This window comes from Euphorbia lathyris, chromosome 8, assembly GCF_963576675.1.
Source record: "Euphorbia lathyris chromosome 8, ddEupLath1.1, whole genome shotgun sequence".
Classification (NCBI taxonomy): domain Eukaryota; kingdom Viridiplantae; phylum Streptophyta; class Magnoliopsida; order Malpighiales; family Euphorbiaceae; genus Euphorbia; species Euphorbia lathyris.
In genome coordinates this window covers 72329389-72344146 of record NC_088917.1, presented here as the reverse complement: position 1 = coordinate 72344146, position 14758 = coordinate 72329389, and the positions used below count along the sequence as shown (strand labels likewise).

Sequence of the window (14758 nt, the reverse complement as noted above, 5' to 3'; positions counted from 1 at the left end):
GCATCATGTCACATTCTACTGTCGAAAGAAGTTTTTCCAAATTAAAGTTCCTAAAGTCTTATTTAAGATCAACTATGTCATACAACAAATTAAATGAATTATGTATTTGATTTATTTAAAGTAATACGTTAGAACATCTTGAATATAAAACTTTAATGAATAATTTTATAGCCGAAAAGGCAAGAGAAATACGATGAAATTATTTAAAATATATTTATTTGTTTCTTTTAAGTTTTGTCGCATGCTCCTAATTTATCTAAGCCCATTCTAAGAAACGTTAAGGATAAAATTTACCATTTCATACGTTAATATAAATTTGCACTAATTTCCTAAAACTGATACGGACAATTTAATTTTATCCCTAATTTCTATAAAAACTATCATTCAAATATGTAATTAAAAATCTATTTGTATTCCTTTAAAAAACAAAATTTGTGTTAATTGCAAAATCAAATGGAAGAGTATAGTGATTACAATCAAAACCCGGTAATATCAAAGCAAATTAACGATAAAAACAATGAAAAAACAAGAGAAAAAGACATTTTCCAACTTCAAAAACATCCAAATTCCATTTCCATTTCCATCAAAACCCTGTCTTCATCTTCATCACTTTGTTTTTTTCTCCATCCTTTAATACCATAAAAAAACCCCCAAATCTTTACTCCTAAAAAAAACCCAATCTTTTTGGCTAACCCAAAAAGTTAAGCCAAAAGGGTACCCAAATCACCCTTCATCAATGGCAACCAAGGCAAAACACACAGCAAATAAGAGTCTTGAGACTCTACTGGACATGGATAAAAGTGTTGCAGCAGCCAAGAGAGGTTCAGTGCCGCTCGAACCGGCCCGGAAAATGGTCCCTGGACATGGTCTGGAGTTCAAAAATGTGTGTTATAGTGTGAAGAAGAAGCAGAAAAAAGATGGAGTTTGGATCACTAAAGAGGCTTATCTTCTTAATGATATTTCTGGTCAGGCTTTGAGAGGTGAAGTTATGGCTATTATGGGTCCTAGTGGTGCCGGAAAATCTACTTTTCTTGATGCTTTGGCTGGCCGGATTGCTCAGGGTAGTCTTCAAGGTTCTGTTAGGATTGATGGAAAAGCGGTTAGTACAGTTTGGTTCAAATTTTACCCTTTTAATTAAGGACTAATACATCACCGGCTTCCTCAACTTGTCCATAAAACTAAATTGACTGTCTAAAATTGCTTATTTCGATATCACTAGCTCTTTAAACTTGTCCATAAAAATGCATTTGCGAAGTTCAGAGAGCTAATATATTTTTGGATAAATAATTTATTAGTTCAGATCTCTATCTTTTGTCACTATTAACCATTTGGTCATTCTGTCTAGTTTTTTTAGATTTTTAACCGAACATGACCGTTTTGTATGTACTATGAGTGTCCTAAAAGTTAAGATATGTTCGGTTAAAAATCTAAAAAAACTAGACAGAAGGACAAGTGGTTAATATTGACAAAAGATATGAATTTTATAATGGGTTTTTCAAAATAGGGAGACTAAATAGTATGTTAGGTAAAAAGAAGGGGACTAATAAATTATTTACCCTATATTTTTATGGACAAGTTTAGAGAGCTGGTGATATGAAATAAACAAATTTAGGGAGCCAGTAAGACACTAACAAAATTCAGGGAGCCAATCTACTTTTATGGACAAGTTCAAGAAGTTGGTGATGTATTAAGCCTTTAATTAACTTATTTTGTTATACGAACGAGAAATTCTATTGTGATCCAAATAATTCTTTCGGATGACGAGTTTGTAATGATGCTGACGTGTTACCACCTGAATGATCTTAGTTACAGTAGAAAATTTTCTTAAAGAGAAATTCTATTACGGTTCGAGATCAGCTGGCTTTGGAATATTTAAGAGACGACACGTCATCACTAGTATCATGTGTCATCACCTGAATGGTTCTACATCAATGCAAAAAAAATTCTTCTGAGAAAAATTCTATCGTGATTTGAAACCATCTTATTCTGAATCATTCAGGAGATGACACATCATTAGTGGTACTACCGTGTCACCACGTGGGTAGTCGATGGTTTTGAATTTTCTTGAAAAAACATCATATTTTAATGGTCATGGATCACTTAAACGGTGACATGTCACAGTACTGAAACAATAACTTCATTTTTAATAAAATTCAAAATATTGCTAGTGGGTCGAAAGGTCAACGGCCTTCGCGACCTTCGTTCATTCAATTTGGCATATTAGATATTAATTTGTCTTTTAACTTGATATTTTTAGAAAATGTTTCAAAAAAGTCACCAATCATATTTTAACACATTATTTTCAAACTAATGTTACTAAAATATATCAAATTATGAACTAAATTAATGTTTAAAATTTATTTTAGACGAAACATAGCTTACAATCTACTTCGTTGTATCCTTAAAAAAGAAGTCTTTTACCAGCATTAATATAGCTTACAATCTAGTTTGTTGTATCCTTACAAAAGAAGTCTTTTACCACCCGTAGTGCTGACGTGTCACTTTCTGAATTTGATTTTAGACCATTGTGGAAAGTTTCTTTTATACAAAATCTACAATGATCTGCAATAACCGATTCTGGACCATTTAGGAGGTAACATGTCAAAAGTAATACTAACGTAACATCATTGATCCCGAACCCAAACCATTTTAGAATTTTCAAAATAATATTTTCAAACTAATGTTACTAAAAGTATCAAATTGTGAACTAAATTAATATTTAAAATTTATTTTTGACGAAATATAGCTTACAATCTACTTCGTTGTATCCTTAAAAAAGAAATCTAGTACTGACGTGTCACCTTTTGAATTTGATTCTAGACCATTGCAAAAAGTCTCTTTTATAAAAAATTTACAATGATCCGTAACAACTGATTCCGAACCATTCAGAAAGTGACACGTCAAAAGTAATACTAACGTAACATCATTGATCCCCGAACTCGAACCATTTTAGAATTTTCATAAAAATATGGTCCTAATTGTGTGTAAAATATGATTATGTGGATGCAGGTAAGTACAAGCTACATGAAAATGATATCATCATATGTGATGCAAGATGATCAACTTTTCGCCATGTTAACTGTTTTTGAGACCTTCATGTTTGCTGCTGAAGTTAGACTTTCTCCTTCCATTTCCAGGGCCGAGAAACAACAACGAGTCTACGAGTTGCTCGATCAACTCGGTTTAACGGTACCACACTTTATTCACCTGTTTGGTTCACCTGTTGTTGTTTACTGTTATCTGTTGAATTGAATGATTAAAACTTATTTAAAACATTTCGGTTAATGTAATCGCGGCTTGAATGCAGAGTGCAGCGCACACGTATATAGGCGATGAAGGAAGAAGAGGCGTATCAGGAGGAGAGCGGCGAAGAGTGTCGATAGGTATCGACATTATCCACAAACCCTCTTTGCTATTTCTCGATGAACCAACCTCCGGTTTGGATTCTACGAGCGCTTATAGTGTGGTGGATAAGGTGAAAGATATAGCTCGAGGCGGTAGCATTGTCTTAATGACAATCCACCAGCCTTCTTTTCGGATTCAAATGTTACTAGACCGCATCATAGTTCTCGCAAGGTAATTTCGGACCTTTAAACTTAACGCGCGATGTATAAATTTGATACATTTCATGAGAAAATACACGTAAAGTTCAGGGGCTTAAAGATCTCGAAATGTGTGTGCAGGGGTAGACTGATTTATATGGGAAAACCGGCTATTCTTCCTACGCATCTCAGCGGATTCGGTAGGCCAGTTCCGGATGGCGAAAACAGCTTGGAGTATCTTCTTGATGTGATAAAAGAGTATGATGAATCCACAGTTGGACTTGATCCTCTTGTTGCTTACCAAAAAGACGGAACAAAACCGAAACTAGTAGCCAAAACGCCCGTCCCCAAGACCCCGAGAACTCCACGAACTCCTCATACAAACACGTCTGCATCTAAGATCAGCTTGTGGAGCCAGGCGTTCTCGATCACTGGAACACCTCATGCAGCCTCGGGACAATCTGGTGGTTATAGTTTCGATGATGGTGATGATGATGATGATGATTTCGATAATTCCCTCGAACGAAGAAGTGTTATGGCAGCACCGAGTATGCAAAGTGGCGTGTATCAACCCCGGTTAGCTTCTCAATTCTACAAAGACTTCTCAGTTTGGGTTTACAATGGTGTCAAAGGAACTCCACGGCAAGTACCTACATGGACACCGGCTAGAACACCCGCAAAAACTCCGGTTTCCGGAGCACGAAGTCAAGTTTCAAGCCAATATCCGATGCCTCAGCCTATTCGTGTACCTTCTAGACCGAAAACTCCACAAGTCTTTAGTCCTTCGATTGATTCGTATACAGTTTCATTCGATGAAGAGTTTGATATAGAGGAAGAGGAAACGCTTGATGAACCAACAAATGTTTCGAAATTCGCCAACCCGTTTCTCCGAGAGGTGGCAGTTCTTTCGTGGCGAACAGCGCTCAACATTGTTCGGACACCCGAACTTTTCCTCTCGAGAGAAATAGTCTTAGCGGTAATGGCACTAATCCTCTCGTCACTCTTCAACAACCTTGGCGACACGACCTTCAGATCAATCAACAAGCTTTTAAACTTCTACATCTTCTCAGTCTGCTTGATCTTCTTCTCATCAAATGACGCCGTCCCTACATTCATCCAAGAACGTTTCATCTTCATCCGTGAAACATCTCACAACGCGTATAGAGCCTCCTCATACGTCGTCTCATCGCTCCTCGTCTACCTACCCTTTTTCGCAGTGCAAGGCCTCACATTCGCCGCGATAACAAAGTTCCTTTTACACCTGAAAAGCAGCCTATTACATTTCTGGATCATTCTCTATGCATCTTTGATAACAACAAATGCTTATGTTATGCTCGTGAGCGCGCTTGTCCCGAGTTACATCACAGGTTACGCGGTTGTGATAGCTACAACGGCTCTATTCTTCTTGACTTGCGGGTTCTTCTTGAAGCGGACAAAGATCCCGATTTATTGGAGGTGGCTACATTACATTTCGGCAATCAAATACCCTTTCGAAGCAATGTTGTCTAATGAATTCAAAGGCACAAAATGTTATACGGGGAGTTTCGGGGAGCTTTCGCCTGGTCCGTTGGGGGAATTCGAGCATAGTAAAGTGTATAATTCGTCGGTTGATTTCGCGACATGTCCTTTGGTAGGGGAAGATATTCTGCATACAATGGATATTGATATGGATAATTTATGGTATGATGTTGGGATTTTGTTAGCTTGGGGTGTTCTTTATCGTTTGTTTTTCTATCTTGTTCTTAGATTTTATTCTAAGAATCAGAGGAAATGATTTGATTTATGATAAAGTTGGTGTTTTTGAGATTATTCATGAATTGTGGATGAACTCCGACATTGTTGGAGGTTGTAATGAATATTTGCTTAGATTAATCCTCTTTTGTTTTTGTTTTTATTCATATTAATATTGGATAAATAATGGAAAGTAAGCACATATGTTTTTGTTTGCTTGGTTGTGTTGGAATTTTTAATTGCGATTCTCGTTGTTGTTGTTGTTTGTGGTTGCTTTCTGATAGATTCTTCTTCTGAAATAGATATAAGTAATTGTTTTTTTAATGCTGATCGAACACTCTTATTTATTGTTTGGAGTAAAAAATAAAAAAGAAGCTACAAAACGGCCACACAATATCAAATATATTGTCTTTTAAATCATGTATCATTTTTAGTTGAAGCGACATTACGCAATCACAACATGGAAAATTTCTATAATGGTCTGAGATCAAAGTAGCAATGGACCATTTAGATATTGACATGTCAGTAGCATATGAGTAGTCCAAATCCGATTGGTCACACACCATTGTAGAATTTCTAGTCATCCGGAGAGAATGAGACCAAGAATTCAAGATTTATGATTTGTCTTGAAATTGAGGATACAAATTTATTACGGGACAAAAATTTCTACTATGTCCGAAGCATATTGGAGATTGATTCGAGACTAGTGTAGAAAGTTTCCTAATAAGATTAACATAATTCAATAAATAAATAAAGACTTACTGCATAATTTCATAGTTCTTTTTTATTAAATAATTTGATTACGCAGTTCGAGTTAATAACATAACTTCAGTTTAACTAGATAGGTTTGTTGTTTGACATTCTGAATTCACGCTTAGAATAGAGAAATTTGTGAACAAAATCAGCATTATTACAATTTGGTTAATGAGATTGAATAGAGATAAGGTGCAAAAATACCCTATAACGCTTATAGTTGTGAGTAATTTTATCACTAACGTTTAAAGTTCTGTAATTTTACCCATAACAGTAGCAACTAAGAGCAATTTTATCTATAACATTGATATATTAACAGTAGCAACTAAGAGCAATTTTATCTATAACATTGATATATTAAATGAATTCCAGACATTTTGTGAAGTCGCCAACCTCTCTCCACCTGTTTTTTTTTTTTTTTTTTTTTGTTGTTGTGCATTAATCCCATCCAGCCTTGCTATTTCTTTCCAAACATACGAAATCAACCCGGGTCCCTATTTTCAATTTGTTTTTATTTACTTTTATACCACAAAACCTATTTACAACTATGTTAATCTTTTTTTCGTTTTCCTTTTGTACACCCTTTACTTATGTATTAGTTATAGTTAGTTTTAATGTTTGGTTTTTTATGTAATTTATTCTTTTAAAATTATAACGGTATTATATAGACCAATAAGTTAATCGTCCACATATTATTTTAAAATCATAACAGTATTATATAGACCAATAAATAAGTTAATCATCCACATACAACTGTAACGATCACAATACAACTGTAACGATCACAATACAACTGTAACGATCACAATAGTATCACTGAAACTTGGTTGAACATAAATAACTCCTTTTGATATTTTACTTGTATTCTTACGTGAACCTATTCGTAGCAGAAGTTTTGCCATATTTTTTCTTCTCATGAATATAAGTCAGCCGTTTATGGAAATATCTATTTTATATCCAACTGGATATTATATTTATTTTAACACATTTTTCGCTTCAATGATTATTTGTTCCACCATATACTAGAAGCAATTTGATAGTAGAAAACAAGAACGATGTTTCTTTAAAAAAATATCTTAAAGTGGTTATATAAGTTAGGATTAATAAGTTATACATGATTGGAATTAAGGTAGGATCGTACAAAAGATCAGAAAGTTAATATATTTGAATAAAAGATCAAAGACTTAATGAACCAAAAAATGAAAGACGATGTTTTTTGTTTTTTGTTTTCCTTTTTAATTCAATGAGTTGTTTGATGATTTATCGAAGGAATAAATAAATTAAGAGCTCCATATAGATAAAAGAGTCACTGTAACATCTAGAATTGAATTTTACATTCTTTCATTGATTTCAGCTAACTTATTTTATTTTGCAATTGACTCTCAAATTTTCACACATCTCCATTATTTTTTAGCACAGAAGCTAAGAAAATAGAAAAGTACCTGATAAAAGTTTCATAATGAGAAGATTAGTTCAGAACTAGCCTGCATATTGTGCAACCTTCTTTTCAAGGCCAGTTTTATCAGCTCCAACTACTTTGTCGATCTCCTTACCGTTCTTTATAAAGAAGAAGCTAGGAACACTGCTTATATTCCATTTAGCAGCTACATCCTTTGCCTCGTCTATATCCGCTTTCAAGAACACTGCTTTCGGGTACTTCTCAGCCAAGCTTGTAAAAAGAGGAGAAATGAAACGGCAAGGCCCGCACCATGTTGCTGTAAAATACAAGATTGCAATGCGAGATGTTTTTGTAGCAGCGTTCAGTTTAGTTTCCAGTTCGCTGGAAGAATGTACGCCTAGTACTTGCCCTGTGTCGATAACAAAAGCATAATGAGATAATTACTAAACATTTGGATCATTTCAGTTGCTCTCTAAGCTGTTCCATCACTTGGTGTTGCACGAAATCTTTGATTTTTAAGCTCGAAAACTAAAATCTCAAAAACTTGTTATGTTTCGGGTCATGATTCTATAATTTAAGATATTTGGAAACTCATTTTGTAAAATAAAATGCATTTTCAGAAGCAAACCAATATGCACCGATAGCATCGCATTAAATCTCCTAAATTATTTTCCTTCAAAGCAGAAATCAATACCTTCCTTCAAAGCTGACAAAACTTCCTGAGCCTGCACAAAGAAAAAAAAAATGTAAGAACACTTCAGCATAGCATACATTCACACTCTATTCAAAAAAGCCGCTGTTGTGTCCAAAATTGTCATTTTTCCTCCTGTGGTATTATTTGGCAAAATTTGGCCCCGAGGAATTCCCATAGGTGACATTTGACCCATTTTTGATAAAAAATTATCCAATTAGTTAAATTTTTTGCATGACACATTTTTAACTCGTGAGGTGTACCAATTGTTTTAATTTTTTTTTTTCCCATATAGACTTGATATGGGGATAAAATAAGTAATTAATTTTTTTCTTATTTATCCACTTGTAAAGTCTATTTGGAAAAAAATAATTAAAACAATTGGCTGGTATACATGACACGTGTTAAAAGTTGTGTCATGTAAATTAGCAAATCGGATAAATTTTCATCAAAAATGGGTCAAATGTCACATATGGGAATACCACAAGGGTAAATGTTACAAAATAGATGACAAAATTTTGGATTCCACATGGGCAAATAATCTTTATGCCTTAAAAAAAGTATAATATATCAAAACCGAGGAAATTAGGATGCCGAATGAAGATGAAGTCGGTGCTACGAACACCACAATGTTTAGTATAGCACTAGCGGTTGGTTAAAATTCAAAGTTAATTAGGCAAACCAATTTATCATTGTTCTCTTTCCACTCCCACATTAAAAATCAAACTCATGTATTCACATCAATTTTATTGATAGTGCTACTCTTCTCCATTTCATTATTCCAAACTAACAGCTTTTTTCATGTTTTACATAAAAAGATAAATGAAATGATGAGTTTGTAGCTTGTACTGCAATGTCTGAAGGAGTTCTTTTGAGCAAGAGAACATAACATATTTGGGGAAAGTTAAAGGTAGATTCCCAGTAAATCGTAAATGTAGTAAGAAGAAGGTCGAGTATTTTTCAATTGAGTCAACAAAGTCTGATCAGCGTATCAATCAGGTTTTCGGCCCAATGTAACCTTAATAGCCAAGGTGTTCAAAGGTTGCCTACAAATATAATTGTTTCTTGTGAAACTTGATTTAATATCGACCATGTAATGATCCAGTTTGGAGTGTATGAAACCGAGGTAGAAGAACTGTGCAAGGAGCCCTAAGGGATGGCGATGGGGGCTGGAATGAATTGAATCCCACATCGGAAGTGGAGACCAGTTACTTGGGTATATTATTAAGGTGTGTTTCCAATACATGTACACGTGTTTTGAAGCCGGAGACCCAAGAAGTTGGATTTGAGCCAAAACGGACAAAATCAGTGAAACTGCACCATCTAAACTAATATTTCAGCAGAATTGACACTTCTAGTGTTTAACCTATGGTCAGCGACTATGATCAAAATAAAAATTCGATTGACTTATTATCTTATTTTCCAAATGATGTGAAGAAAACTTGATAATCTAGTTCCGAAAAGTTGAGTAAACTCGTGTGAAAATGGTTGGCAACAATATGCTGTCACTGCCCATTTTTGCTTTCACTGTTTGTCTTCTGGCAAGTCAATTGCTCTATGTACTCATGCGAATCATTTCAGTGAAAATAACAATCCTAATTTGTCATAAAAAGTGCAAAGTGCAGATGCTCTATTAAACTCAGGGTGAAAAATAATAAGAAAACTACTTACTCGGGCCTCGGCTTGCCGTTGTTTCTCACGCTCAGCTCTTTTAAGCTCCCTTTCCTTCCGCAAGCGTTCATATTTTCTACGATGCTCTTGTATTTTGTGTGCATTAGGTTCAACCTGTTGATTGCAATTTAAACTGATGGTGGAAAAACAATTGTAACACCACTCCACCTAATAACGAAACCCAAGTTACCTTTTTTAACACCGAACCAATTTCTTCATCAAAATCCAACTTCGAAGCTACATGCAGATCGCTAGCCGCCTCCTCCCATTGCCCCAACATAGCCCTTGCCATTCCTCGAATTTTATATCCTTTGGCAGAGTCTGGGTTTATCTAGAACATACGCAATTAACTTATTATATTTATCAAATAAAGATTCATGAACCATAGCTAGTGAAAAGACAGCATGTTGCCCCATACTAACCTCAAGAGCAGCATAAGCATCGCGTATTGCAGCATTCGGTTTCTTCAGTTTAATAAAGACACTAGCTGGAAACAAGGAGATTAAACAAAATCAGTAGAATGGAAAAAAGAATGCCGTTTCGCCAGACATTTAATAAAAAATTGAAATTAATAATGACATCAAGAGAACATTTGAAATTAAACGAAAGCTACTTACCTCTAGTTGCATATAATATCGCTGAACTGGGATTCAACATGATAGCTTCTGTTAGATGATCTATGGCTTCATCCAGCTTACCTTGAAAAACCCCAAAAGAAAATGAAAAAAAAAAACATGGCAAGAATCTCAGTTAAAAACATTACTGGACAGATAAGTAACAAACCTTCTGACATTGCATCCATAGCTTTTAATTTTTCTGCTTGAGCAGCATCCCTCTGTTCTTCCGTAACTTCAATTGCAGGATTTCCCATCTGCAATTGAGAAAATACATTATGGACTTAACCAAGATACGAGTATCATTTACGCCTTTCAACCAACAAAAGCAAATATCATGATTCCAATTTTTTGACCTTTTGTGGTGGATCATTGTCAGGTTTCACAACATCACTATCATCGAACTCAATGTCGGACTCAATTATGTCATCGCCCTCTTCACTTTGTCTTTTATCTTCAAAATGTTCATTTGATTTGGACATGTCAATATCAGCTTCCTCCTGCCATGAAAATCCCAAATATCAGCATTATACGTACTAATGGTCAAATTAAAAGGCAAAGACGGACCAGGCTTAAAACACTGGTCTTTATAACCAGGTCTTGAATTCTTCACCTCTTAAAGAAGATACAATGATACCCTATAGAACTTAGATACTCACAATTCATAAACCAGAAATGTCAATTTGAAAAAGTAAATAAAAACAGTCCGTTTACGATATGACCCAAGCTTCTTAGAAAGGAACATAAGTAAACCAAAGCCACAGAACTTATTAAGGATAAAGTGACACAAAAGAAATCCTTAACGAAAATTTAATTCACGAGACAGTGTGGTTAAGTGGAAAAATGGAAGATTGAAATGCCAATGTGCTATAGTGGAAGACATACATTTCTAGACACTTCGACCGGGAATTGAATTAAGGACTAATCACCTCAATTATCCTAACTTTATGCGATTTCCTATATAATCTTCTCCTATAATTTTGTTTTTGGCAATAAACAGACACTTCAGATTTTTGTTTCAGTTGTATGATGATTTTCTTGAGCATCTGCTATTCATGATGAAGCATGCCAATTTGGAGGACTATTGTTTGATGGGATAAGTGCGACCCAAAGTCGATCAGATCTAGCCTATGATCAGCTGATATATTACGAGAATAAATGGTATTGTTTCAATAGTTCCATTGCTTAAAGTGAAACTTGATCAAACTCTCCTCTTGCTCTGCCACATGGACTTCGGGAGGTCAATAGGTCATTTTAAGCAAGTACGGAGGGTAAATACAACGCTTCCAAAATATAGTGGGTAGTTGACTTTTAATAGAAACTTGGACACTCTCTCAGAGTCTCTTTTAGTTTAACATGCTTTTCGGTACTTATTTTTTTAGCACTTAATTTTAAGTTCTATCAAACACCACCTAAGTTATTAACTGTCAGCTATTAATATGAAGTAGACCATTAATTATCAGCTTGAGCTTTTAGTTCAATCGGTTCCATGACATGGTATCAGAGCCAGTGTGGTCAAGTGGTTAGTTCAATCGGTTCCATGACATCAACTAATAGAATTATAAACATTTCCTCAAGCAAGACTATTAAACTCTTTAGTCTTTAGAGTCCCTATTCATCATCAAAGTCACCATTATATCCTCCATCATCATATTCTCCTTCAAGGTTATCAATCACATCATCATCTTTTCCTTTCTCTTTCTCATTTAATCTAAGCCCTTAATCCTAAAGATTTCCTAAGGCTCTGATTAGAAGCTGAAAAAACCCTAAAAACCCTCAAAACCCCTATAACAGCACCTAGGCACACGCTTGGCTGACATCGCCCGCCTCAGAGGATGATAAAAGTAAAATATGCAACTAACTCTAAAAGCAATCCTCTTAAATTATTACCTCACTATCTGAACAAGCCTGTACTATCCAAGTTCAGATTGAGGAGGAGAAATATATCAGAGATTAATACAAGATCTACGGTTGGGTCTTAATTATCAGCTTGAGCTTTTAGTTTAAAGGGTTCCATGACAAAATAGAGGCATCGAGTATTAGGGTCTCTTTGCTCTTCATCACATGCCAGAATTAAGTCTGGATCATAGTTCAATCTACTTAAAGTTGCAAAGTGCTGAACTTTCATAAATCTATCACCCAGAATTACATCAATCCAAAAACTAGTCTTCAAATCCAATATTTTAAACTACAACTAAATAGAATTGGCATGTTAGTACCAATTAAACCATTTCTGAAGCAGATGATCACAAGATAAGTTCCTTAAACTAAAACAATACTCAATTATGTAAACACAATCCCTCTAAAACTTTGATTTTTCATAGTAGAAACTCACAAAAGCTGATATAAACGAAGAAGAAAGAAAATCAATCTTCAGAAACCTAAAATCACTAACGAAGTACAGCAACAATTGCAAGTAAATAATTCCTCACCGATTTAGTTTGAGATGGAATTCGAGCACCCAAGCTGCGAAAGCGATTTTTTCAATTAATACAAGGGCAAAAAAGAAAAAAGAAAAGCAGAGACCAAGTAGAGTCAAGAAAATCGGAAAAAGTACCTGTGAAGATAGGATTTGAAGAAGGAAAGAGAGGGTTGGTGGAGAATAGAAGGGTTAGACTTGCATTGTTCGACAAAGTGCTTTAGCTCTGCAATTTTAGTGGAATCCATTGAATTCAAGTGGAGGCTTTTTTCACTAGATTCTGTAATCTGGAAAGCACTTCAAACTTGCAGAATTCTTATCAATTTCACCTAGTGTAGATTGATTTTTGAACTGGTTCTGGGACTTTCCATAAATTGGAATCCGATTCTTCCTGAGCTGACTCAGCTGCGATGATGGGTTGAATCGGAGGAATCAACGTAGACGGAAGGTCTAAACCAGTTTATCACCGGCTCACATTTTTAATCCGGTTCGACCGCTTCCTTATATAATTCAAAGCTAATATAAAATTCAGGGATAAAACCAATTTTGCACCTAACATATCTGGGGAGGTGTAGATATTAGGGGTGCAAAAAGAAAAATCTGAAAACGGAAAAATGGAGAAAACGAAAAATCAAGTTGAAAATTGAATTAAAAATTAATTTAATTGAAATTTATGGAATATGATACGGTTTTTAATTTAAAAAATAATGGATAGTAGTTACAATTATGATTTTTAATTTCTAAAGTTCAATTAATATTGTTAATCAATCGAAGTTTAATATATATAAATAATTAATATATAAGTATATTTATCATTTTTATTAGAAAAATTTGATGAAACTTTCTACAGTGCAAATAATTATATTAAGTGAATTTTAGTTAGAGGTGTCAAAATGGCTAAAAAGATTGACCCAACCTATTTAATAAATGGGTTGACCCAACCCAACCCATTTAATAAATGGGTTGTAATAACCTATTTGTATAGAGGTCAAAATGACCCAACCCATTTATTAAATGGGTTATATGGGTTGACCCATTTAACCCATTTAACTAAATCTAATTAAAAATTTGTTCATTTGAATTTCAATTAACATACACGTAAAAAACTATTAGTCCAAATAATGTAATTTTCTATAAAATCAAACAACAATGTAGTAATCATCCAAATCATCAAGAATTTTTGAAATTCCAGAATTTTCAAAATTTCAGAATTTTTGAAATTCCAGAATTTTTAAAATTTCAGAATTTTTAAAATTCCAGAATTTTTAAAATTCCAGAATTTACGGAATTTCTGAATTTTTGAAATTTCAGAATTTTTGATATTCCAGATTCTGAAATTTCAGATTTTGAAATTTCAGAAATTTCAAAATTTTTGAATTTTTGAAATTCCAGAATTTTTGAAATTCTAGAATTCTTCAGATTCTGGAATTCTAGAATTTTTCAAAATTCTAAAATTTCTGAAATTTCCAAATTTTAGAATTTTAGAATTTTGGAAATTCTAGAATTTTAGAATTTCTGAAATTCCAGAATTTTCATATTCTGGAATTTCAGAATTTTCGAAATTCTAGAATTTCCAGATTCTGGAATTCTATTATTTTTCAAAATTCCAAAATTTCTGAAATTTCAGAATATTTGGAATTTCTGAATTTTTGAAATTCCAGATTCTGAAATTTCAGAATTTTGGAAATTCTAGAATTTTAGAATTTCTGAAATTCCAGAATTTTTAAAATTCTAGAATTTTTGAATTCTAGAATTTCAGAATTTTCATATTCTGGAATTTCAGAATTTTCATATTCTGGAATTTTAGAATTTTTGAAATTCTAGATTTTCCAAATTTTGGAATTCTTCAGATTCTGGAATTTCAGAATTCTTCAGATTCTGGAATTCTAGAATTCTTCAGATTCTGAAATTCTAGAATTTTTCAGATTCTGAAATTCT

General features: G+C 33.9%; 2 protein-coding genes across 2 annotated transcripts; one reads left to right on the top strand and one right to left on the bottom strand.

Annotated features, from left to right (window-relative positions):
• Positions 1 to 580: 580 nt before the first annotated feature.
• Positions 581 to 5538, top strand: LOC136202485 (ABC transporter G family member STR-like). Its single transcript, XM_065993139.1, has 4 exons — positions 581 to 1099; positions 3010 to 3189; positions 3308 to 3576; positions 3684 to 5538. Exons 1-4 carry the CDS (start codon positions 737 to 739, stop codon positions 5314 to 5316), a joined length of 2445 nt encoding a protein of 814 aa, XP_065849211.1. The 5' UTR covers positions 581 to 736; the 3' UTR covers positions 5317 to 5538.
• Positions 5539 to 7298: 1760 nt separating this feature from the next.
• Positions 7299 to 13349, bottom strand: LOC136202486 (TPR repeat-containing thioredoxin TDX). Its single transcript, XM_065993140.1, has 10 exons — positions 12959 to 13349; positions 12834 to 12867; positions 10758 to 10901; positions 10571 to 10658; positions 10405 to 10485; positions 10210 to 10274; positions 9978 to 10118; positions 9788 to 9901; positions 8120 to 8150; positions 7299 to 7834 (listed from the first exon to the last, which is right to left on the bottom strand). Exons 1-10 carry the CDS (start codon positions 13066 to 13068, stop codon positions 7506 to 7508), a joined length of 1137 nt encoding a protein of 378 aa, XP_065849212.1. The 5' UTR covers positions 13069 to 13349; the 3' UTR covers positions 7299 to 7505.
• Positions 13350 to 14758: the final 1409 nt, after the last annotated feature.